At 36.8% G+C, this 26497-nt stretch overlaps 1 protein-coding gene across 4 annotated transcripts in view; it reads left to right on the plus strand.

Annotated features, from left to right (window-relative positions):
* LOC124308603 (hemicentin-2-like) overlaps window positions 1–26497 on the plus strand; it is a 162407-nt gene that overhangs the window by 44164 nt on the left and 91746 nt on the right. For all 4 annotated transcript variants that reach the window (XM_046771442.1, XM_046771443.1, XM_046771440.1 and 1 more), the window contains one exon: window positions 8620–8822. In XM_046771442.1, coding sequence (XP_046627398.1) covers window positions 8620–8822 — 203 coding nt within the window. The remainder of the gene's footprint in view (window positions 1–8619; window positions 8823–26497) is intronic.

Raw genomic sequence — 26497 nt, forward strand, 5'->3', positions numbered from 1 at the left:
ACTCAGGGTCCGCAATTAGGATCGGATCGCAAGCCGACCGGTGAAATAGCTCCGCAGGATACGGAGTAATAAGTAGGGTTGTAAAGGACCGAATTACGCGTTCTACCCTCGATTTGACGGGTCAAAACTCCGCCTGCATTGTGCTTTCATTCGGACACCGATCGGATCGATCGTCAAAACGAAGTCTCTGCGTCTGAAACAGTCGGACATTTTTATAATGCGTATCCACCTCTGCGTTTTCATTTTCAGTCGAAAATTTTCTCGGATCATACTTCAGGTATATAACGATTCGAAACTTTAAAACTTGCTAAACGTTCTTTGAGTTTGCTAAACCTTCATCTATACGAGATGGTAAATCGTTTCGTAAAGACATTCAATGCAAAATCTTTCTGGAGTATAATCAACGAATGAAAATCATTTTCATCATTGTGATTTGCGTAAATTATTATTAATCGTAAAAACTAAGCCACTTTTCCTCTGCGAAATTGAAGGTTACTTTTATTTCAAGAGACTCGTTTGGTAAAATTCAACCTCGGCTCCAATTTTTAAAGCTTTTCTACTTTTCTTCACCTTTCGTGACAGGAGAAAAGTATTGGAATGTTCAAGTTCTCGAACCTCTGGAATTCGAAAATCAAGTTTTTAATTTGAAATTGATTTTCAATTTCTTACCGATAAACGTATAATTTTAACTCTTTATCATACATTTTTCCAAATAATTTCGGTGTAGAGGCGGTTCGATAACTTGTTATCGGTTCGATTTGCGGTCTTCTTCTTCTCTTATCTTACCGTTAGCCAAACGACGATGATGATGGAAATTCGATGATTTCCGAATGTGTACACATACATGTATATGCGTAACTCACCCAGAATCCCTTCATTCGCGTCGTCCAATTCGGTGTGATACCACTGTTCGCTCAATCGCTGATCGTTTCCCCCTCGTTCTCCTTTTTCTTTTCTTCTTCTCATTCTTTTCTTTTTTTCTCCATCTGACAATGAGATATCATCGCATCAGTTTCGCGTCCGTATCGCGAAGTCTGCGGTCAACGGGAAAGCCGAGAGAAGAGAGAGACTCATCATCCAAACTTTGGAAGATCTCCAACTTTTATCTTTTTTCTTTCTTTTTTTCTTTCGCCTCCTTGTTTACTCCCGGCTGCTCCCCTTATCTTTTCCGGATGCTATTCAGCTCATAATTCGGAAAATCATCGCTCATAGGACAAAGGAAAATTTCACACGTGGCTCATTCCTTGCAAAAATATCAGATAACTTGACAAACCGACATTTGTGTTTTTTTTTTCTTTGTTTACGATCAAATTCATTTACGGATGTTCGATTTTGACGTGAACAATTCGTTTCTCACCATAGTATCATAAAGTTCAGAATACACTTCTTACAATTGTTTTTTTTTTCGTTTAATTTATTTTTCAACAAATCATTTGTTTGTATCCAATTTCAATCCTTTTACGTAGAACTGAGATTCTAAAGAACCGGAAAAAATCGTGAACTTAGGTGCCTTTATTTTTACTTCATGAGGTCGGAGTTGAATTAAAATTGAATAATTATTTTACATAATTAATTAATAAGCTCTGCAGGTTCGTATTTTTATTCCGTGATTTTTTTTTTCTGTTTCATTTTTCTTTAGTTTCTTCGTCTTATTTATCGCAGTTCGATGCGGCGATTGAATTTTATTTACACAAACCAGCGAGCGTTTAGTCTTCAGAGTTATTATTTTTCGTTCTTTTTCTCTCTCTCTCTCTGTCGCGCAATCGCTCGCAAAAAAAGAAGTCGTCCGTGTTTGACTGAATATGAAACTAACATCTGTTCGCTTCTCCTGTCAAATTTCGTTTGGATATTTTTCGCGAACAGATACGAAAATTTTGTCTGATGATCTGTTTTTTTTTTTTTTTTTCTTTTTTTTTCTCTTTGCCACCTTTGTTCCCTTCTTAAAAAATCTTTCCTCTTTTAAATGAAAGACAAGGCTAAGTGTGTAATGTGCATGAAACTTGCGTTTTCTTTTGTTTTTCTTTTTTTTTTTTCTTCTCACCGCTTCTCAGTGATTATTTCACAGTCTTCTTCGTCTTCGAACTCGATAATGTCTCGAGTGGCGCGAGAGAGGCGTTTCTGCAACGACTTTTCATCTTTATTCACGTCGTCGTTGAGTAAAGTTATTCAGATTTAATCTCGTACCTTGTACCCTATACATATACATAAATACATACACACATACATATATGTATAGACCTAGAATGTTTCGGAGAAAATTCCATTGCCAACTCTATCGCTTATTTATTCTTCTTGTATATTCGACCATATTCTACTTCTTCTACATATGTATATATATATATAAATATATATATAAATATCAACATGTACATATATACATGTTTTATGAATGTATTGTGACTTACCTGCTGCACTGCGCATTCAGATAGCTCGAAGTAATGCGAAATAAGTCACTGTTCGTAGCTGCAGACGTCGATGCGATCCTATTTTAATATGCATCTGCTTCGTATTGAACGTTTTTTTATTGAACGTAAAACAGGTATCGTTGAAAAAATACGGTTTGAATATTGATGGAAGTACGAAAAACGAGGTACGCGTAACCATTTTGCGCTATTGTCGATCCTTTTCTGGTTATTGCAACGCAAAATCAGTTTGCGAGGTTTACTCTACTTTTTTATTTAAACAAGGCTTTAACGTCAATTTATTCTTGCACGAGTGCTAAATTTTCGCAACGGTTGCAAGAAAATATAGCAACAGTTATCGTAATAAGAAAGAATAGCAACGGATACTAGACTTTCCGGTAACGGCTAGAAAACTAATTTTCATTTTCTACCTAGAACTATATTTTTCGACTGTGGTAAAAATGAAAATAGTTAAGTACTGAGCGGTAACCGGAAATAAAAATTTTTCTCAGTGTATGTTTCAGCGATTTCTTCACGTCACACGATCGTAACAATGATTTTTAACAACGACTTCCTTGATTCAGAGCTGATTCGGTGAAAGTTTTATTTATCTGTGAATCCAAGTATTTTGAACTGTTCAAAATTGAAAAGGCAGCGACAAAATTAAGATTCTGAATTTTTAATATCGAGATTTCCAACAACTTTTCAAACTTTTCAGAAGTTTTTCAATCGTGTTGGGCAAAAACTGTATTTATGGAAAATAATTCAGAGCGTAGTTTTCGCTTCAAACTTGAGAATCTATTTGGAAGAAGATAGAAAAAAAAAAACGCAAACTCTGTCGTGATAGAAATGTGCTAATTTAAGCGAATCTTGTGGAATTTCAGTGGAACGATATCATCTGAACTAACTTTGGAAAAATAATATAAAAAGCACGAGTTTTTGAATTTCAAGTGTTGTCAGCCACTGCAATCATCAACAAATTAAATGAAATCGCATTGTATCGAATTATCTTTTGAATCAAGTATCTACACTCGCTATAATCATGGTAATTTTCGTCATAGATATTTATTGTCAGTTCATAAGAAACTGAATTAGAAACACTTTGTTGCGATGAAAAATTTTTCCGTCACGATTAACGAATAAAACAAATTGCATTACACCTGATAAAAGTTGATAAAACTTCGCTCTTTCTTAACTTGAAAAAGAAAATTATAATAATAATAACCATAGCCGTAAAATAATGACCGTAATTTTTTCAATCAAAGTAAAATTCGCAGTTTTCAACTTATTCACTTGAAATTTCGAGAATATTATTTCACCTGACTTGAACTCGTTAAAACTTTTGTATCGAAATACTTCCATCTTCAAAAGCATTTTTCATTGTACAAATATAACCAACGTGCAGAGAGTTTATGCATCCCAAAATTCCAACAACTCGCACAATCGCTCGAGAATTTTTTTCAAGGTGAATTTCAGAGGTGAAATTTTCACCGACAATATTCGACCCTTGTTGTCTACTGTACTCTTGAATAAGTAATTTCAACGTATAGCTTCTCTTTTCTCCGAGTGCATTATCCGCTCTGCTGTATGCATAATCAGTATACATGTACAGTCATACAATATATATATATATATATATGTATACCGAAACAAGCAGACGTTGTGCAGTTTTGAATGTTTGCGAAAACCGAGAAAGGAGCTTGAAGCTTCTGCGGAGGAATTCGCTGGTTTAATGGCAATATAATAATAAACGGTCTGCAAACCCGCGCGCATTAAAAGCAACGTGCTCCATATAACTCGAAGGGAAATTATCGCGAGGGAATAATTTGTGCTGCAGAAATTCATGTATATGTATATGTATATATATATGGGTCATTCCATACCAAATCACCCAGCTCGTGACGCTGATCGTTATCAATTTTGTCTTAATTTTTTTACATGATCAACCTCACAAAAATGTTTCACGATTTTTTCTGTTCAACCATTTGTTCAAATTAATGATTTAATTTTTAAGACAAAAAATAAACATTGCAAGGTTTGATTATGAGTCGGTTTCAAATTTCTGCAACTTTTTTTTTTTTTAGAACGATTCAAATTGTTGAATTTTCAACAATTCAACATAATGTTACGATATTAGATGTTTGAGGTCGATTTCATCGTTGAAAATCGCGATAGCCAAATAAAACCTCAAGAAGTTCATTTTCCAAATTAAAATACGTGGTATGATTTTTATTTTTTTTTATTTTTAAATGGACATTGTTGAGATAGATTTAATAATTCGTTGAAAACAATTGTTTGAAAGAAAATAATTCTTGCTTTTAAAATGATGTTGAGTATATGAAAAAATATGAATAAAATCTGTAACACGGTTTGGGTCACAGACTGAGTGATTTGGCATGGAATTAACCGTATGTATAATATTCTACAGACACGTATGATAAATCATGTTTGAAGCTGAAATATGTAACGGGCGTCAGGGTATTTCGGAATCTGAAAGTCGCCGAGGATTCATGAAAAAGTCGATAGTGGATACATAAAATATCGGAGCGATCAAACCCTCGTCAATTAGCTATATGTATAGATTTTTCACTGGCATGCCGGCACCGAGAACAGCTTTTTTCTTCGATGAATGAAGAAGAAAAATGAAATAAAATTTCTACACGTGCGAACTCTGCACGAAACTGTTAAATTTTCTCCAAATATTATCCCGCGATGATCTGGAATCTGGAATGAATTAATCGAGTCGAAAAAAACAATCAAACACGACTCGATTGAATCGGTTGAAATTAATCGATTAATCAATTATTTCGTATTTTTTTGAAACTGTGAATTTGAAACCAAAATTTCGTAAATTTCAGTACGTAGTCTTAATAGCGGCAAAGTTTTTTGATAATTTACAGTTTCATTCAAAATATTTTTCAATTTCAGATGAAAATATTCATTCTACTTTCACTTGTTACATCAAATCTGTACTTAGTAAGTAAAACAGTGATAATAATTGATACTTTGATCACATAAATTGATATTGTACGGCATCGTTGTTGGGAGTAAAAAATTAAAACTGATTGTGCGGAAAAATAATCGAATCGGTGGATAAATCGAGTTTGAAAAATGATCGGTTATGCTCGTTTATTAGAGGAAAAATGATTGATTTAATAAAAAATCGATAATTTTCGGGTCATTCTTGTAGGTCATAACATTTCGGCGAAACGATCACGGCCCAGGCATATTTTACTCGCTATTTTTATTACGCAACCTCGTTCGATTTTCCCTGCACGAGCATGAAGCGGCAGCTTTTCGCCTCGAGATTTTTAACCCGGATACATATATTTGTAATCGTTCCGATATCAGGTCACGTTTCGACGGACGTGCAGAAGGTCGAAAAAAAATACCACGCGTGCATGTCGAGGGTTGAAAAAATAAAAAAGAGAAAAAAAAAGAAAGAGAGAAAGAGGCAGATTCAACCCCTTCGATATTCTCCTATCGAATCGAACCGAAGCGAACCAACTCGAAGTCGAGATAACTCCTCGGGTTAGCCGCGCTTCGCCTTGCGCAGCCAACTCTTTAGACTCGAGAGATAAATCAAAAGCAACTGCTGATAAGTAAAATGTCTCAAGATTTATTATAAGACACGACCATTCTCCAATATTCCCCAAAGATATTCTCGAACCGGTGACTCGCCAATTCTTTTCCCATTCGCGTTTCGGGGGACGAAACAAAAAAACAGGGGTTGAAAAACGTCGTGCTTGCAGAAATCGCGGAAACTATTATACGTCGATCAATTTATCCGATCGAGGAATTTGAAGTGAAGAAATTTTCGCACAATTCGTGAGGCGTGCTTGAAATTTATGCAAATATTTAAATTCCGATTGTATCGTGCGTTTGTAGAAAAAAAAAAAAATGGAAGTTCGCACGAAACTCTGATTTGATGTTCGTGATTGTATGAAGTACCAAATGTGGGAATAGAAATTTTTACCAACAGTTTTATTGATAAGAAGTATCACCGGAATTTTCAAAACAGTATGAAATTCACATTGTTTTGTCCTCTGTGAAAAAAAGGCTAAGACTGTAGATTCAATTTTTCAAAAAAAAAAAAATCACACGGTTTTATCATTTTGCGAAAATTGTAATAATCACCTTGCGAATATAATCCGTTTAATTTTCATACTACCATTTTCGTGGAGTGAACATGTAGTTGAAAACAAAGCTGAGGGAAGTTTACCCAAAAGATGAAAATGAACGAGCGAAAACTTGCGAACAAAATTGTATAGGCATTGTCCGGTTCCGAGCGAGCAGCTTTCCTACCTCGAGCACGTGAATTGTCCACGTACATACATAACTACCAAATGCATGTTTAGACGGAGACGAAGAGAGAGAGAGAGAGAGAGAGAGAGAGTCGGACGATGATGAGAGCGCCGGAATCGGGTCCGTCCACACAATGTAATTCCTACCCCGAGTTGTGTAAGTTTGATAATTTTACGTCCGCGTGCAAACTCCGAACTTCAGCGAGTAGGCAGTGGATGAGAGTTTATCTCTCTCTCGGACGAGTGCTTTTCAGATATATATATATATATTATATATACAGTGAAAGGTATAAGGGTATACACCCTTGTATTCCATATCCATCCACTGCAACAGCGTTTCGATTTAGGTATAACACGCTACACGGCAGAAGTTTGAAAACCTAGCTGTGCAACTAGATGATAAACTGGCTAAAGTTTTGTGAGAAATTTTTCCACCGTACATTCCGGTTCGTAGTAAATAAATATAGGCTGCACCGAGAGAAATTTCATTTGTTACAGTAACTAGAAAAATTGAGTAAAACAGGTATCGTTAAAAAAATTTGTTGAATATTGTTGGAATTACAAAACAATTTGGTACAAGTAACTTTAAATACTTATGTTTAATTATAGTTTTCAGAATAATATTTCCTGGTCACTTCGATATTAAATCTATTTGTTTAGTTTACTACATTTTTCACGGGCAAACGAAAGCTTGGGACATCGATCAGTTGTTCTACCGAAATCAAATTGTCGAAATATGTAGTTACAAGAAAATATAGTACAGATGACCATGAAAAAAAAAAAAAAAATAATACAAAATATAGCTACAAAATGAATTTTCATTCTGCACCCACGACTGTATTTTTTGATTACGGTGAGGAATGAAAATAATTGGAGAATTGATTGAGTAGCAACGAATTGAAGATTCTCAAATGTGGAGAATCCTCCATGTGTTGAAAAGAATCATAAAGAATGCGGTACCAGCTACTGCTTGGATAAATCAATAAAATATCCGAACGCAACGACGAACGGACGACGGTGGGTCAATCTGACCCTTGACTCAACTTGTGACGCCAGTTCGGCCTGGAGGGCTAGAACGGGTTCGGGGCAAGGTTTGGGATCCTCATTTCACGACCTATTGACTTCACGGTCACCGCACAATGCGCTTCTCTCGCTCTCTCTCTCTCTCTCTCTCTTTATCTCTTTATTTCTCTTCCTCGGAGTGAAGGTTCCAGCTACCATAATTTTGTGGTTCCAGAGACCGAAACCCCGAAAAAGATTCCGATCCTCGCTCAGAGTCGACAAAACCCAAATGAATTTAAGTAGAATAGCTGTGCAGATTCAGTTACCGACATTTTACCGACACTCAAGCCAAGACGCAAAACCTTTTTGTAGAATGTGTTTGCGGTAGGGGATGTACCCAGTCTGGCTTAATTTATCCATCATCAGAAAAATGTTGATCTTGTACCAATTCTTGCAATTTACGCTGACGAATAGTTTTCGTAACCGTTAGACAGATTTTGACGTGACTGGAAAGTGAGGCATTGGGAAACAAGTTTCTGTCTTGGCTCAAGTGTCGGTAAAATGTCAGTAAAGGAATCTGTGCTCAGAATCGGCATAGCTATTCTGCTGTTTGATTTTATTACGCAGTTACGATATTCTCATAAAATGCTTGCCGAACGAACGAACGTAAGACAGTTTGCAAAAATTTCAAACTCTTTTTTTTTTCAACTGCAATCCATATTATCATTTTTAGAGTGATTTCGACTATAGGTTTGTGGAATAAAGTAACGAATTTCAAAAATAAAAAAAAAATTAAAATCACCAATAAAGAAAAATATCGGAAAAATCAGACGACCTTGTTTTTTATTCTTTTCTTTTCCAACAATTGCACCGACATCGGTTGTAAATTGGCGTTAACTTTTGTGTTTCAGCTACGATGCGAGGAATCGTCTCGGCAAAGCGAAGCTTTGGAGCGCACCCCAATTTTGGGGTAACCGCGCCTTATTCCGGGCGACGTCGCCGGCTCAATTATTGGTCCAGGATCTGCGAGAGAGCGACGAAGGGGTCTACAGATGCAGGGTGGACTTCCGGAACTCCCCGACCCGGAACCTAAAGGTCAACTTCACGGTTATCGGTGAGTGTTACACTCTGCAAAATTCTGTCTTCGTCATCCTCGGGAAAAGCCTTCAGGGCAGGATTAAATTACAAGTTTCGAGGGTCCCAAACACCAATGCCAAGAAATCCTGGAACCAAATCCGTGACATATCCCGAATATCTTTGCTTCACGACCCACGCCCGGATTATACCGAGTTACGTGCGGGTTTTTGTATTACAAAAAAAAAAAAAAAAAATTATTTCTCGTATGTGTTCAACACTGAGAAACATAGAATAATTTTGAACTGTTTTTTTTTTTCTTGTTAGGACGCTCATCAAAAATTTACTTTTTACCCTCAATCCAAGCCTCGTGAAACCGGAACTTGGTATCAAAATTGTGAAAGGTGACTCGTCCGGTTTGAATTTTTTAAATACTCTGACCAATCTGACATACTTTTTAATTTCCTTTAATCTTCTTTCGTAAACGAGCAAATTATGCACGAATTGATCAAAGCTCGATGTCTGCTGGTAAGAAACAAAAAATAAATAAAAAAAAATCTAAAAATTGGGAATGCAGGGTAAGTTGTAAAAAGCAGATACTTGCGAATTCTGTAAGGCTCTGAAAATCTTCGGTCAACATTTGTTATCGAGGGTACTCTGTGACTAACAAATATTTAAGTCTAATTATCTCTTTTTCTTTATATTCTGCCTAAGCTGTTTGCTCAGCTCGTTACACTTAATTTTTTCCCTTATCAATCCTTCTGCTCACATTTCACTCACATTTTTTACGTCTCTTTGATCAATCAACTGCGGGTACAAACTTTGAATACATAACAACGCGTAATGTACCCGTTTTCAAAAGCTGAACTCTGTTTTTCAAACAATAAATTTTATTGTAAAAAAAAAAATTCTACAAGCATTACAAATCTTAGAAAACTTGAAGCTATTTTCACCTTCGTTCTCTTCTCACAACGGAATTGTAAAACTTTGACTTCTTGTTCACATTTTACTTTGACACGCGGAAAAACTGTATGCGCGAAAACTCGTCACCATAAAATTCCACGCAGTACCTAATGCAGTGTGAAAATTTTATCAACCATAAAATAAGCATGTGTGGTATGAAATTCGTGTGAAATTGTGGTGTGAAATTCAGTAAAATTCCAAATTAAATTGAGCGAGGGTCAGAAAGTGAAATGGCTGCGAATTAGGAGGATCACAACATCGAATTATCGAAAATGCGAATATTTAATTATAAGCATCTAATTTTGAAACATAGACAGCTGGAGTGTAGAAAAGTTGAATTGCGGAAGGATTAGAAGCATAGTAAATAGAAATTCAAGTTAGGGAATCGTAGAAATAAATGTAGAAATTCAGTAGAGAAATACAGAAGTTTGGGTGGGAATGTAGAAAACCAGAATAAAGAATCCTAAGAATATATGTAGAAGTATAGAAAAGTACAAAAATACTGAAGATTAGTTATTTTGGTCGTTTATATCTTTATTTTCTGTCTGTTTTCTTCGATCGATGACGCGGATGTAAAATTATAGAAAGATTGGAAATAAATGAGTCACCATATCGAATTTTCAGAGACGCGAAAATCTCGTTTTACGCAATTGTCAAAATCTTGAAAGTCGAAACGTAGAAAAGTCAGAATGTAAAACGTTGAAGTATAGAAGATCGGAATATAAAATCGTCGTCGGTATTTTGCTGTATTCTCATCAATTCGTAAGATTCTATGTTACAGCTTTCTGTATTTCGACTTTTCTATACATCTCGAAAATTCTGCTAAACAAACCTTACTTTTTCTTCGTCAAAATTCATGACCCTTCGATTTACTGATCTCTACAGAACGCGCAGGGTAAAAAACAAGAATCCTACTTTCTCGAACAAGTTCAGTAAAGTGCGGCATTTGGGGGGCAGGTTTGTGTTTTGACTCAAGTGTCGGCAAAATGTCGGTAACGGAATCTCTGCCTAGAACTGACATAGCTATCCGACTAATTTAATTTTATTGCCCAGCCCCAACTTTTCTGACGAAATGTTTGCTGAATGATCGAACGTAAGACAGTTTCTAAAGATTTCAAACCCTTTTTTCGAACTCGAATCTACATCGTCGTTCCGAAAACCATCTCGACCACAGTTTTGTGGGATGAATCTGAAAGAATAAGTTGATCTCTTAATTTTTAATACCCCTTCAATTTTTTTCGAGCAATCATTTGCCGTGGAAGAAAGAACGCGGAGTAAAAAAACCAAGGGGTAAAAAACAAAAGTCCTGCTTCTCGGACGAGTTCATTCGGTAACTTCGGTCAACATATTGAAAGATAAGAATAGCTGGGGGTCAAAGTTGGCAACCGATTGATACGCTTCGGCTTTGCCACCCCGAAACGACTTGTCGTCTTCTTGCTTATCGTTTATCCTCCCCCCGCTTTCGAGGTTACTCGACCCTCGGGACGTCGCTGGACATCCTTGAGAATCCCGGGGTTCGACGCGGGCTGTCAGACCCGTCGACGTTGACGGCAGTCCGGGGATTTCCTTCGTCACTGCGGGCATTCGCCATCTTGAAGAGCCGAAGGTCAGCCGGGGGGGGGATTCCAACGTCTTTATTTAATAGCGTCAGTCCGATTCCCTCTCAGCCTTTTTCCCTGCACTTCAAAACACGCCGATAATCAAGAGAGGAATCAAAACTGGCTGTAAGTTCCTTTTTTAACAAGACAAAAACAAAAAAAAAAAATGAATAAAAAAGATCACACGAAAGTATGTACGTAATTAATTATTTTAAAAAAAAATATTTTTTTTCCATCTTCTTCAATTTCTATACTCAATTATCGTCGATCGTCGATCAATGACGACGATTCAGATCGATTCAATGAACAAAGCGTTGAAACGTTTCGCAATATGAAGATAACAAATAGTTATTCACGTACTGTAGCAAAATATTTATTTATTTTGATTCCGTTTGGTCAATTATATGTGAATCGAAAATATTGTGTTCGAAGTAATCAAAGTTTTGTTGCGTATCATGAAATACAAAAAAATCGGCGTTTTTTGTGCGATGAGAAAAACTTGAGAACTTTTTTTAAATGTGATTCAGTTGATTTGAAGGAAAAAATTTTCTATTGTGCATACTATCAGATGAATCGTATTGTTGAAACAAAAAATTGATTCCTTGATATGTTTAAATAAGGTTGGGTGAACAAGATTTTACTTTAGATTCTATGGGAAATAGTCAAATTTTATGGCAGTTGATGAACTTTTCTGATTTTAAGAAATTTTATCGAATTTAAACAAACTTTTCTCTGAATGTAGAAGACGAATTGGGTTATTCTTAAGAAAACGTCACCACTTTTTTTTTAATCAAACGAACGTGGCATTTCTGAATAGGAAAATTTATTTCATCTCACACAATTTTAAATACTCGATTAATGATTGATGGATTCTATTGAATGAGCATAATTCCAACCAACCAAAATACTTGTGTTTTTGAGTCACAAGCGATTTGATTGAACAAACATTGAAGAAAGAATTTGGTTAATTCGGTTGAATTTCAGTTAATTGAATACAACTGTGAAGTATAATGACAGATTTTAAAAGTGTACAAAAGAATCTAAATTAAGTTGGGGGAAAAAAAAATCTCGCGCAAAGACTGAGAATTATTAAATATTACGTACGGTTGAAAATTCAAATTGTAAAATGAAGTGCAACGCTATGTTTTAATAACCGTGGGTTTCCGAATACTTCCGGTCCGTTTTTCGATAACAAATCCGATAATAAAGCGATTGCACGAAACAGGAAAAAATAAACAAAAAGTATTATATAGGGACTGAATCCATCGTTGATAAAATTAAATATGAATAATATTTTGTCGGATGAAAAATTTCGCCGTTTATCCGCCTAAACTTGAATTCAATGGATTATTTTCAGCTTGACGTAATGCAGAGTGAAGTATCGCGATATAAGACTTGTCGTTTACCGAAAGAACTGTTTGATTGTAGTTGAAAAGTTGTAACGACGAGTCGTTAGGCCCCCGATGCGTGTGCCTTGAATTCGGAACTCTTAACAAATTTGTTCTCCTTTTCCTTAACTTCGAGTTTCAGTTCCGTGTCTCTTTTCCATTCCGTATACATTAAAGAAGGGAACGGCCTTAGATTCATCTCGAGTTCCTCGCGTATCGCGGTGAAAAAACCCTGAGACGAGGTTTCCGCTTTTCCGGTGGAAAAAATAACCGAGGCTGAAATAGAGAAAGAGAGAGAGAGAGAGAGAGAAACGAAGAATGGATGAGGCTTTAAAAGTTTAATTTTTCACACATTTTCTGTCATACTTCTTCCGCCCTGACCCGACCTCCTCTCCCCATCTCTTCCGCATGGCAAATGTCCTCCACATACGTGCCGCCGCCGACGCCGCCACGCCGAGAACCTTTCTTTACAATTCCACCCTCCGTTCTAACTGGGCGAAAAAAATGAAAAAGAAGGGAAGGGAAAAAAATTACCACCAACGTACCACCTCTCTTCCTCCATGTTCCTCCACCCTCTCCAGGTACACACCATACGTATGTGTATACGTATTATACCTACATTCGCGTACGTCGACCCGTTATAGTCATTCCTTCTTTTTTTTTATTTTTATATTTCTAGATACTTTTCTTTTTTTTTTTTTTTTTTTTTCTTCTACCTTTTCACCCCCTTTTTCCAATTTTTCACTTTCCATCATTTTTTTTTTTCACCCTTCCCGTGGCTTGTATGCGCATAACGCAATTCTCTGAACAGTCTCTGCTCATTTTTAAATTTTATGTAATATACCGTAAGCCTGCTGGGTAAAACGACAGTTCCGAGAGAATGATTTGTCATTTGTTTTTAGCATCTTTTTTTTATTTTTATAACCGATTATATTGTACCAGAAATTATTTATTTTTTTTTTTTTTCTTTTCTTCACTTCCAATTTTTCCAACAGTTTTTGGACGACGGGTAAGATTGTTGGAAGAAAAATTATAGCCTACATGTGTCCGAATGAATAAGGAATGAATTTCAAGCATAAGATTCCGTGAGAATTGACAGATAAACATAACAAAACTGAGATGTTTACACATTTTTTATTTACATGAGTGCATGAAAATCCTGACCACATTTAACGTTCTTTTTAACGGCAAATATATTCGCGATAGCAACATTTATGTGAAAAAAAAAACATTTGTTCAACCATGAAATTAGCAGAATGTTTACATTATGCAGTGTTGTTTTCGACAAAAAGTGAAAAAGAAAATGGTGTTGATAGAGATTTTTTGGAGCTATTCGGAAGGGAAAAACTGGGTCAAAAACGAAAAATTAACAGTACCTTGTAACCACCGTTCACTTTAATTGGCATCAATGTAAAACAAACCTTCCATTTCCATCCAACAACGACAAATTGAATTCTTCAATTATTGGAAAATTTCTGCTAATCAGACTCCGGGTAACGACGTACTACACGAAATTAGATAAATTACTTCAATCATCCCCGAGTGAGATATTATCCGAGATCTGGGTACTTTTATGCAGTTTTACGGTTTACGGTGTGGATGAAGTTGCACTCAAATCAGCTAAATAGTGGCTTTGAGATTATCTCACCGCTCGATGAACATTCTTCAATGAAATACTCTGTCAAAGAATGCATAAAAGTTGGATAGAGAAAGTATGGAAAGAACGTGGACGGAAGATGGAACGCGAGTTCAAAGCGAAGCGACTTCTGCCGAGCGGCGTAGATACGTCAAACGAATTCTTCGCCTTCCGAAATCCGTGAGAATTTCTGCGCCACGAATAGCTGCAACTTCACCCCATCCGGATAATTCGTTACATCCATTTATGTCTCGCATATGCAGTACGTGGTGCGAATAGATTTGGAGCGAAAGATAGCCATCGATCGGTGTTTGACCCTTTAACCTCAAAAATTTTCACGTACCAGCCTTATCACAGTTTATTTACGACTTTAAATGATCTTCGTTACTTCGTATGACAGTTAAAATATGGAAAAAATCTAATTTGATAGTTTTTTCGATTTTATACCCGCCATCTTGAACTTATAAATTATCAAATTTGGACTATAGATTCATCATCAGCGACCCCAAAAACCCTGGAGTAACAAGTTTTGGCCTTAATAATCAAATTTTGATAGTTTTTTCGATCTTTTATCCGCCATTTTTGGTCCGCCATCTTGGATTTGAAAGTTATCAAATTCGAATTTCAGATTCATGATCAGTGAGCCGAAAAACCGCCGAGTAACAATATTTAGGCCAAAACATCGAATTGAAAAATGTGTGACCGAAAGAGTTAACTCGAGATTAATTAAACGACAGATTTACTGGGAAACTTGAAACTTGCGTTTTAGTTTCATTGCAAAAAAGGAAATTTATCGACCGTGATTTGATCCTTTAACAAATTTGTTATTTGGACGTGTTACGTCATGAACTTCTCACCGTCAGCCAGCTTGAGTTCAAGCTCTGTCCTTTTCCGCTCTTCAACTGACAGCGAGTCTTACCCTGTCTCAAAGTGCAAAGGAGATGCTTTCGTACCTACGCTGTGCTAGGTTTTGTTATGTAAATAAGATTCAAAAAAAAATAAAAAAATGAATAAAAGTTTTGAAGGAAAATGAAAGAGAGAATGCAGAAGAGGTATAGAAAAGATGAAAGAATTCACCCCGTGGGTGAATGTTACTGACTGCCCAACGTGTTCTTCTTTCTTTTCGTGTTTCTATTTTTACAACACGTATCCTTTTTTGCGAAAACAAATTTTCACCGGTACAGACAGTTTTCGAAAATCACCCGCTGAAGAAGGTTGAATAATTATAGCAGAGTGGCCAAGAATTTCCTTTTTCTTCAATACCAATCCCATTGAGTTCTTTGACAATTAGAATGTGTGGATTCACTAAAATTAAAAAAAATTAAATAGCGGAGTCAAAAATAGAGACCAAATTTCGCAAATGACGTTTTAAAGGGGACAAATTAACCTTCATTTTATTTTTTTAGAAAATTTAGTACGATTTTTTTTTTTTTTTTGTACCCGTTACGCACTTTTAATTAAAAATGAATGCTCTTCTTTTGATAATAAAAAATAAGGTTTTCTAAGGGCGTGTAAATATGGAGGGAAAAAATAATGCACAGTTTTTTTTTATCATTTCGAATTCACTCATCTTGAGGACAGGTCTACTCAAACATGAACATCAAGTAGCTGATCTACATCATCAGCTTAACTATACAGCAGATTTTAATTTGAGGTTACCGTCTAGTTTATTGTGTGATTATCGAGTTTGGAATTGGAACGTTGAGCACATTTCAGTATCCTTTGAAACATGATGAGAATCTTTTGCAACTTTATTGGCACCCAGGGACGGCAGAAATGGTCAGAAAGCTCGGCTGTACGACGACGCAGGTCAGAGTAGAACCGAATTTAAACTGGAGGGACTCGAACAAGGTATGAATAATTGAGGCCGCAAGGCCATATCAAAGGATGACCAAGCCCTCGGCCTCACGTGTAAGGTACAACTCTGTACCTGGTAGACCATCTCGCGAAAAGGGGCAAGCCGAGCTGCAGAGATCGGATGACGATTAATAATGAACAAGTCCGTTTTCTCCTCTGAGCCTAATTTACCTACCCTACTCTCGCGGCTTTCCAGATATGCCTTTGGCCTGCCTCGACTATACATGGGCCTAGGGGTGTGTGCCTGATGCCTGCGCTGAGCAAATTGATCTTACCCAGCCACACGTGTGTACCGTGTATCCTCAACCGGCTCCAGTGGAACATTAATCGCGCGAGGTTCAACTCAGCCCAGAATTCACTTGGTGCTTTTACTCAAGCTCCGGAACGCTTCGCTTTGTATGGTTGAAAAATCAGGCGTGCACACTGACCATTTGCCGGAAGTTACACCTACTCGAAGTATTTCGGAAGTCGTTTGACTGAATACGAAGAAAATGAGAAAGAAAAAAAGAAGGATGTAAAAAAAAGGGTGCCACTACAGAAGCTTTTGTGACTCGAAGGGTTAATTGAAGTCGAGTATCTCGGTCTGGGATATCTAGTCAACTTCTATGTTCAAACTTGGATCTTCTGAAAAGAGCTTTTTTACCCGCTGCTTCGTGTACGAGGTCTTTGTTCGCATTATCCTGGAATTTTCTCGCTATGTGATAAATGCTTCAAAGCTTTGACACCGTTTTCAATACATACCATATTCAAGGAACAAAAAATAGTCCAGTTTTTGCATTAATAAATAGTCCGTGGCTCATTGGCGAAGTAGTTAATTTTCATTGTCTGGGACGCCGTATTGATTTGACGCTGAGTTGGGCGATGCGTTGTTTCAAGCCTCTCGCGTCAAAGTGTTGAAATTTGATAACTTACGGCAATATCGCTTCGCCAAGACGCGTCAGTCGTACACCGATTTCAGCCAGGACAAGTTTGCACAATATCAAATGCAGCTTGGTTCTTCGTTAATAGTTTACAATACTTGTTCTCATCGTTAACTGTGCAGTGCATATGTGATTACTTGGATACATGCGTAACCATACATAATTTTCCGTGCGCAGAGATGAGTTTCAGTATCTATAACCATGATTTTCAAATAATAATTTAACGACAAACATTATGAAGGAGTTGGAAACATCAAGTTCATTGTGACATTGTTGACTCGATACTGCCAATCCAGGTCACACTGATTATCTTCATTGTTTTTACCTCGTTCTTCGAAAATGTACAAGCCGTGTATAACGAATAGAAACAGTTCAGGCGGTGACACGATTGAATTGCAGAAATTAGTACTCACTTTATGGAAACGTTGACTAATGAGTTTAGCAACTTTTGCATTGTTGAACTTTGGCATATAATTCACTTGTGCTTTTCTGGACTCCTCTTGTGACATTTTGATAAACACCGTTCACTTTCACTTAGCCACTTTACGGAAGCGTTGAATGAGGATGAAGTAATAGTAAATCGCTACTTTGGATCATCAGGAATGTCCGAGATTTGGCAAACTATTATAAACAAGGTGTAATTTAATTTCGAGAAATCAATGCTTTGAAAGTAATTTTTACACAGCCCAATAATGATGAATTTTTAGCCTGAGGTTTCGTTACTTTAATGTTACTAACTTTAGCTTGATAGCGTCGAATGGTCGACAGGTTCAACAACTTTTGCATAGTTGAGTATCTATCGTTCATTGATGAATCTGTGGACTCCACTGGTGGCATTTTGCTAAGCACAATTGTCTTTCGCTTGGCTACTTTACGAAAGCGTCGAAAAATTTATGGATCCAACAATTTTCACATGGTTCATTACCGTCTATTTATGGGTTTCTGGAATCATCGCGTGACATTTTCAAAACCAAAGTTCACCATCGCTCGGCCACTTTACGGAAGCGTCGAACATTCGATGGGTTCAACAACTTTTGTGAATCTTCTATCCCTCCACTGACATTTTGAATAGTGTCCAGTTCACTGGAAGAGGGTGGCCTGCAATTGTCAAAGAAGAAGTCGAGGGCTCGAGGATAGTTACAAGTACAAATGAGGGGTGCGAATGACCCAAGAGACAGGCAACGGTCACGTGCATCGAAACGGGAATACTTTATGAGTAGTGAAAGTACCTGCCCAAGGGACAGGGTAGGTGGGTACCAACAACAGCGTTGCCGAGGTAATACACACTTCAGATCTTCGCTGCGTGCCTCGTATATTCTGCGGTAAGTGTCTGCCGGACGTATGGCAAGATTTATATGTTTTCGTGGTTATATGCCGTGCCACTGTTCCACCCCCGCGTGGCATATACCCATGGCTCATCCTTTACGGTCAAAGGTGCAGCCTGGCTGGAAAAAGGAGCTGCGAGTCTCGCTCCGTGACGGTGAGATACCAAACACGGTTGTATGGATATCGGATCATTTATGAGTCGGTTAAAGGTTCCAGTCACAGAAGCCAGTATAGTGACACCCTTTGTTTTAGTCTTCTTCTTCTTTTTCTTTTATATTCCATGCAAAATCCTGAATTTCCTTCCATTTTCCGAACGATGGAAGCAAAAAAATAATTTGAACCGCAGTCATGTGTTTTGGCTAACATTTGAAAGACAAACTTTTTTAGATGTTTTTTTTCGTCTGACTTTTCCTTCACTTTTATTCTTGTTGCTTATTGCATGGAGAAAAAAATCCTATCCATTTTCGTCTCCCTTGTCGATGTCTCGTTACACGATATATTTACAGAATGTACTATACTTCGGATTGTTTCAATTTGTCTACGTTTCATCCTGTGCTGATATTAGACTCGTGTCGTCAATAATATCCTCCCCAACTTCCGTTTCGCGTTCCGCAGATGTAGCAACGCCTGGGCTTTGTATTTTCTTTATACCCGGACCCACGGCGCAGCTTCCTCAAGCTTCTTAGCTTTTGCAAAGATGAAGAGGGACGCTAAGTAAATGATGGAAAAATCCACCACCTGCCGTTAAGTTTATTGGATCGATTGACCGTATGGCGCGGCGTTTCGTATCTATACAAGTATACCTTTTCTCAAATTACGTCTCGAGATACTCGACCTCTAGTAAAAACCAATTCGCCTGTAAGCTGTCGCCTCTAACTTTTATCGACGTCACTCGCAGCTGATTCTCGATCAGCTCTGAGACTATAGATATCGATACAACTTTCTCGAGTACAGAGTATATTTGATTAATTTTCTCGCTCGCTCAGCTTCACTGTGTCGTCGAAGTAAAACGTACAACTTTAATCGAGAACAACGTGAACCCGAAGGAAAGATATGAGGAAACAAAGTCAGCGGGAATAAAACTAGATGCTTTTTTAAAGCTTTTGGATAGAAAATCTCGATTACAGTACCTACTGAAAAAACCTCACAGGTACGCAAATATAGTGGTTGGTTTTTTTTTTTTTTTGTTTTTTTTTCAAAGATGGCAAATTAAGGACCGAATCTACCAGATTATTTTCTTTTATATTACTTTCGGACTCCTCACTTAGCTATTACCCCTCAAAGTATAGCCTAAGATTTCAATAAAACTTTGAGCTTAGATTTTTAGATACTTTTATCAAAGTTCGAAATGTAGCCGAAGCTGAGAGCTTTACTTTGAGCCAATTTCCGACCTCTGAGTATGATTTGCAAGAAAGAAAAACAAAAAAAAAAAGAAAAAGCATAAAAAAGCAAAAACAACGACGAAGTAAAACTTTGTAAAAGAAGAGATTATCAGAACTCTTTTCAGCACTTCCAAATTTGACTTACGAAAGAAGTGTAAACAGCGAAAAACCTTCTTCAATCGGATTCCGTACATTGTTTTACAAATTGTTAGAAGATCGTTTCTTTTTTTTTTTTGTATGTAAAATGAATTCGTTGATTTTTCTAAATACACATGAAATTTTAACGACTTTTTTTTCAATCATTTTCAATTAACTGTTTTCGAAAATTTGTAAAATCTATATTTACGAAACTATTCGTTGAACGCTCCGGAAAATTCTTGATTGTAACATACAACGTTTTCGTGAAAACGTATCCAAAATTCATAACTTTTACTCGATGCTTCAAAATGTAAAATTTTCGAAAATGGAAATTTCGAAACAGTCAGAACATTCTTTTAAAATTCATGTGTATTCAGAAAAATCAACGAATTCGTTTGACATGGCAATAAAAAAAAATTCCCTAGAAATTTGTTGAACAATGTTTTGTTCAAAAAATTTATTGATAACTTTAAAACCTTGTTATCATTGAAATTCAAATTTCTTATCGTTTCTATTACACATGATTTTTTATTTCTTTTTTTTTTTATTTTCATCTTATCATCAAGTATTGGATATTGTCGACGAGACTCACTTTTGGTTGAGAATGTACAGCCAGTACACCCTTAACAACCCAATACTAAATTCTTATAAGATTAAAGAATTTGCTCTTTAAAAAAAAAAAAAAAAAAAGACAAAAAACGAACGAAGCAAATCATACGTTTTGAATATTTTGAATGCAGGTTATTTTTCGAACCTCCGTTTGCAACCGACGCCTCGGGAAAATATTTACCGGAGTCTGAACCTTCCAATTCCTCCGAATCGAGTGATGTTATCACATTTTTCACCCATCCGGAGCAATACAAGTTGCTGATTGAAATTTGTCAAAGAATCGATGGCTGGGTGGGTTTGAGTTGAAGGAGAAAAAGTTTACTTCCGGGCTAAAAATGAACAAATTCCTTGCCGGAGATGATGTTTCGAGTAAGTTCGTCGCTCCTTCTACACAACCCTGGAATATCGAAAGGGTGGAGAGGGAGTTAGCAAAGCCCTGCACTTGGCACAACTACATCACTCAGCCAGCTAACCCAAGAACCTAAGCGGATAGTTTCCTCGGTTTCAAACGAGCCGCGATATTGAAACTATCCACGTTCGTCTAAGTATGACTTGGCGATATAATTATTTCGAAGGATTTGCTTCTCGCACGAAGAAACTGCGATAGAAACTTTCCAAATAATCAAATCAGCGGTAACTTTAATCATTTCGATCTTACGAAGACGTGGCAAAAAGAGTATGAGAAAAATGTCATTTGTTAGAGTAACTAGAAAAATTGAGTAAAACAGGTATCGTTAAAAAAACTGTTTGAATATTGTTGGAATTAGGAAAAACGACATGATAACCGGTAATAATTTCGGGTAACAGTTAGAAAACTAATTTTCATTTTCTACCTAGAACTATATTTTTCGATCGCGGTAAAAAATGAAAATAGTTAAGGACTGCGCGGTAACCGGAGCTAAAAATTTATCTCAGTGCAGGCTTCTCGTGTACGTTGAAAACGGAAATTTGAATGCGAAACTTTTTTATTAGGTATGCTTTTGCAATAAATTGTAATTAAAAATTTAACGACGACGTTTGCACACATTTTATACTATTATAGGTAAATAGAGCGAAATGGCCACAGTCCATCGGTTGTGAATTCCGTAATGTGAAAATACCGTCGCAGCGTGAAAGAGGAAATGCATTCGAACATAACATTGTATTTATATATTCGTACACGTATATCTATAGGTATAATAATCCATGCAAGAAGTAATTTAGTTTCAACATAAATATTTGTTAACTGAAAATTAGCTCTTCCCTTCCATTAAACCTCACTGACCGACGAATTATTTCGCTTCTCCATTTTCTCTACACATGTATTATAATTACTGTCAGACTCAGATATTCGCGATTATGTATATATGCGTATTGCAAAATTGTGAAAATACCTGATCCGCGATGATTCTCGGATGATCGCAGGTGCATTATTACGAACACTGTGCGTTGAAATTTATCTGTATAAGGTTGATTCGTTAATTAAATAACCTAATTTAACCAAACAGTGCAGCACTGATGAAAATAATATTCCAAAATACCGAACAACGGATTTCCCGATTAAACTATGCGTGTATAATTTAGAGGCAATTTTCCGTCACAAAGGTTCATCGGAAGATCGAAACTCGATCTGGGTTATACAAAGCTGATGAAACGAGAACAAGGGTGATGAAAATCGACCTTACGGAATTTAGGCCGAGTTACGTGTTTCATTAGAGACGGAACTTTTATCGGTTTGTCGAGTTTTTTTTTTTTTTTATATTATATTCTAGTAGTTATTATGTATATTTTTTTTTCTTCAATTGACAAATTTTTTTCACCTTGAAAGTATGAACTTGAAATTAACAAGCGTCAATTTAGCATCCGATAAAATCCTGGCTGTCAGTGAGAAGAATAGATTTTTATAACATGGAGGCTGAAATTAATCCCGATAAAAGCCGGACCATCCATTCTGTCTCGACATTTTTCTGACGAAAATTTACAGATTAATTGGCATTTATTAACGTACACTCAATATCGTTAAAAATTTCCGCACATCAAACGAACCTTGATGCGAAGCGATGGTTCAAACCTTCCACAGAAATTCTGAAAATCGATCGCTGACCCAATATTCGATAATAATCTGTCATGACGTACGCATAACGGTCTATTATATTATGATCGTAACTGCAACGGGAACGATGCATTAAATCTGAACCGTTGTTAAAGTTCCGCTCGAAATTCTGAAACCGGAATATCGAATCCGATGATTTATTATATTATCTGATATATGTATTATGATATTGAATCTCATTTGAAATAATAATGCATGAAATTAGAATGGAGTGAAAAAAAAAAATTGTTGATTCAATTGAATAAAATTGATCGAAGAAGAAAACAGGGAAAAAAGTTTTTTCGTGATATTTTTCATCACCGCGAAAAGGGAATTTATTTTATTTTAGTTTCAAGTCAGTAATGTGGCCAGAATTAAGTCGCGTAACAAAGTTCTGTATGTAACACAAGAATATATCGACTTTATTCCCTTGTGACATAATGTACTATTCCAGTTTATATATTTGTTTCGAAACTTTTTCATTTCACTAGCAAATTCTGTCAGTTTCAAACATTTTTACTCAGTCATTTTTGAGATCATCGTGGAAATTTGTCGGACAAATGGATGTTTTCCTAAAAACCTGTTTTTCTTCGAATTTCAGAAGTTCGAAAACGCGAAGACTCGTTGAAATTACAGAAAAAAATTAATAAAGGTGATGAGAAATAGAAATAAAAAAATTTTCAAAAAAAAAAAATGGGTCACATCTTATTAGTTTGGTATCTATAAGATGCTTGCACCGCGAACATCCATAATGGAAGACGTTGAGGCGAGTGTCTTCAATTGTAACCGACATGCCCCGTCGTCTCCGATAATATTTTCACCTTGGATTCGTTCACTCGTATATAAGCTTTTCCAGAAGCCAAGAGGCGTAGACGTCAAATACTCGTACAAGTTTTTACAAGTAGTTTTCTCATAAAATCTAAAACAGCGATCTGAAACGTTTATAAAAACCGTCTTCAACGGAACAAAGGAACGGCTGAGAAATCCACTTCCATGGATTCGGTGGAAAAAACTGCTCCTCGACGATATTCGATATTCGTGACGAATCTTGTGTAACTCACACCAGTTTTTTCACTCGGTACGGCAGGACGAAGATCTCGATATATAACTTATAAACTCGCCGGATACTTTGAGGGTGAAAAACCGGCCGTAAACACGTACGTGTACCAAAAGAGAGTGTCGTCAACGCGTTATGGTTCCAAGCTATTCCTGCAGGACTACGTGGTCATCGGGATGCAAGGATGCTTCTGCAGGATGGCTGGCTTCGGGTGTTAAAAGCGTCGGGACTCAGACGACTTTCAGCCGTTTTCACGACGAGACAGAATTGTATCTCTGACGTGTTCAACATAGAAAATATCACCTTTGACCTCCGCCGTCTGACTTTTCTACCTCGCTCTCTTCTTCGTCTATTGCTCTTTTTTCAAATGTGCCGTCAATTCGTCGTACCCAATTTTTGAATCCTCGTTATAACTGAAAATCGCCATCATTAATTGCTCGTTCCTAAAATCCATATCACTGTGCTATAATATACAGGGTTAAAAAAGTATGGTGACCCCTGGAAGGTAAGGTTCAAGGTCAAATCAACAAGTTACCATTTACTCTTAAAAATTAACCAGAATTTAACCATGGGCATTTTTTATGTTTTTTCTTTTTCTTTTTCTTTTTTTTTTTTGTGTGGTTTTGTTTTCACCGAACCGACGAAATTTCTAAAGGCTTCCATACCTTTTACTCACCCTTTACGTGTGATATACCTACGGATACGTCGATCAGCAATTGGTAAGGGTCGATCCATCACTCATTCGTTATCCACAGATGTATGAAAAATATCTGACGTCTCGTTTCGTGATGCCAAAAAGTTAACCCAAAGATCTCTTTCGGACTCACGTCAGAAAATTTCACATCAGGTATCTTCTGGGCGTATTTTCGATGACTTTCAATCTTTTAATGTCTGGGAAGAATCCACTAACCATTCAACTTTACAGTCACAGGCATCTGTTTACTTGTGAAATTGAGACTTTTTATAGGAAAAATTATTACATTGGTATCTAACTGTGTGAATTTTGTGAGAAAAATTTCATTTGTTAGAGACTAATTGGAAAAATTGAGTAAAACAGGTATCGTTAAAAAAAACTGTTTGGATATTGTTGGAATTTCGAAAAACGAGGTACGCGTAAACATTTTGCGCTATCATCGATCCTTTTTTGGTTATTGCCACGCAAAATCAGTTTGTGAGGTTTACTCTACTTTTTCAGTTAAACAAGGCTTTAACGTCAATTTATTATTGCGCAAGCATTAAATTTTCGCAACGGTTGCAAGAAAATCTAGCAACAGTGATCGTAATGAGAAAGAATAGCAACGGATACTAGACTTTCCGGTAACAGCTAGAAAACTAATTTTCATCTTCTACCTACAACTGTATTTTTCGATTGTGGTGAAGAAAAACAATGAAAATAGTCAAGAACTGAGCGGTAAACGGAAATAAAAATTTCTCTCATTGCGAGAAATGTTTGAAAGAAGGTTGGAAAGAGAAGCTCTTTCCTTAGCTTGGTTTCCTGATCCTTCTTATCACCGGCTACTATTATTGATCGTGAGTAAGTGAGAGATAAGCGGGTGGGAGTTGATGTACCGGTTGATATATAACGTCCGAATACTCGGCCGATCTGCGAACCCGGTACGACTTATTCCAGTTTGCTTACTTTCTGCGGGATAAAGAGGAGAAAAGAAAAAAAGAAAGAAAGAAAGAAAGAAAAAAAAACAGCTCACGCACGCGATGATCGACAATGCCTATACACTCTGGGAAATAAAGAAAGGGAGAAATGCGGAGGATTGGATGGCTTAAAACGAGGACTGTGGAAACGTCTCGTCCGGAATCGTTGACTCGCGCGGAAAATCAAGCCTATACAAAGGAAGAAAGAGGGAAAAACAGGACGCCGAGATGAGGTGAAAGGAAAATGAAAAGAAAGGAGTGCGGCTTTAATGTTTTGATTGCAGTCACCGCAAGAAATCCTCCCTTCCTTTGTCGCTAATGAATGACCATTCTGTTTGCTTGGCAGCGAAGGATCACATTTATCTATCGCGTATTAGGGATCCAGGAACACAGTCACAGCCTCGCTTTAGTTCATTTTTCACCCGGTATTCGTTCTCAGAATTTATTGTATTCGAAGGAATAATTTCGGAGGATTTCTTATCGCTAGAGGTTTGAGAATTGTCAGAAATCAGGAGGTCTCCACGACATCGTTAAATCAGGATTTTCAAATGATATTGTCAATTGTTCGTCCAGAATCGATGGATTTTCATGGTACGTTAATCGTTGGCTTCGAACGATTTCGTAACAGCCTTCAAACGAGTCGTCATATTCTCAAAGCGATGAAATATTTCGCTACGATTTTAACGGTGACGCGTTTGATTAACTTCATGACACAACGATATTAATATTACGGATTCTTGTTTAACGTCAGTGATTATTCGCGACGCATTAAAGTCCACTTGGAAACTGACTGACTGACTGGTGACATTTATTCAAAACCGCGTATGATCGCTGAATCCATTTGCAACTTTTCACTCCGTTAATTACAAACCCATGAATAGTGAACGAAAGGTGTTGGCCAATTTTTTTTTTAAACGCACCGAGACTTGCTTATTTTATTAACATCCATCCTCCGAGCTGCACGTCTGACTTTAGGTGACGTCCAATGTGACCTCAGCGTCTGACGTCGTCGTTGTGAAAAGAGTGACAGAAAAGAGAGAAGAAAAGGAAAACCGTACAGGCAATAAGATTCTCGGGGACTCTGCAAGAAAATATACGAGAATAGAACAGTTTTCCGTTG

Source organism: Neodiprion virginianus, chromosome 7 (assembly GCF_021901495.1).
Source record: "Neodiprion virginianus isolate iyNeoVirg1 chromosome 7, iyNeoVirg1.1, whole genome shotgun sequence".
NCBI classification, from domain to species: domain Eukaryota; kingdom Metazoa; phylum Arthropoda; class Insecta; order Hymenoptera; family Diprionidae; genus Neodiprion; species Neodiprion virginianus.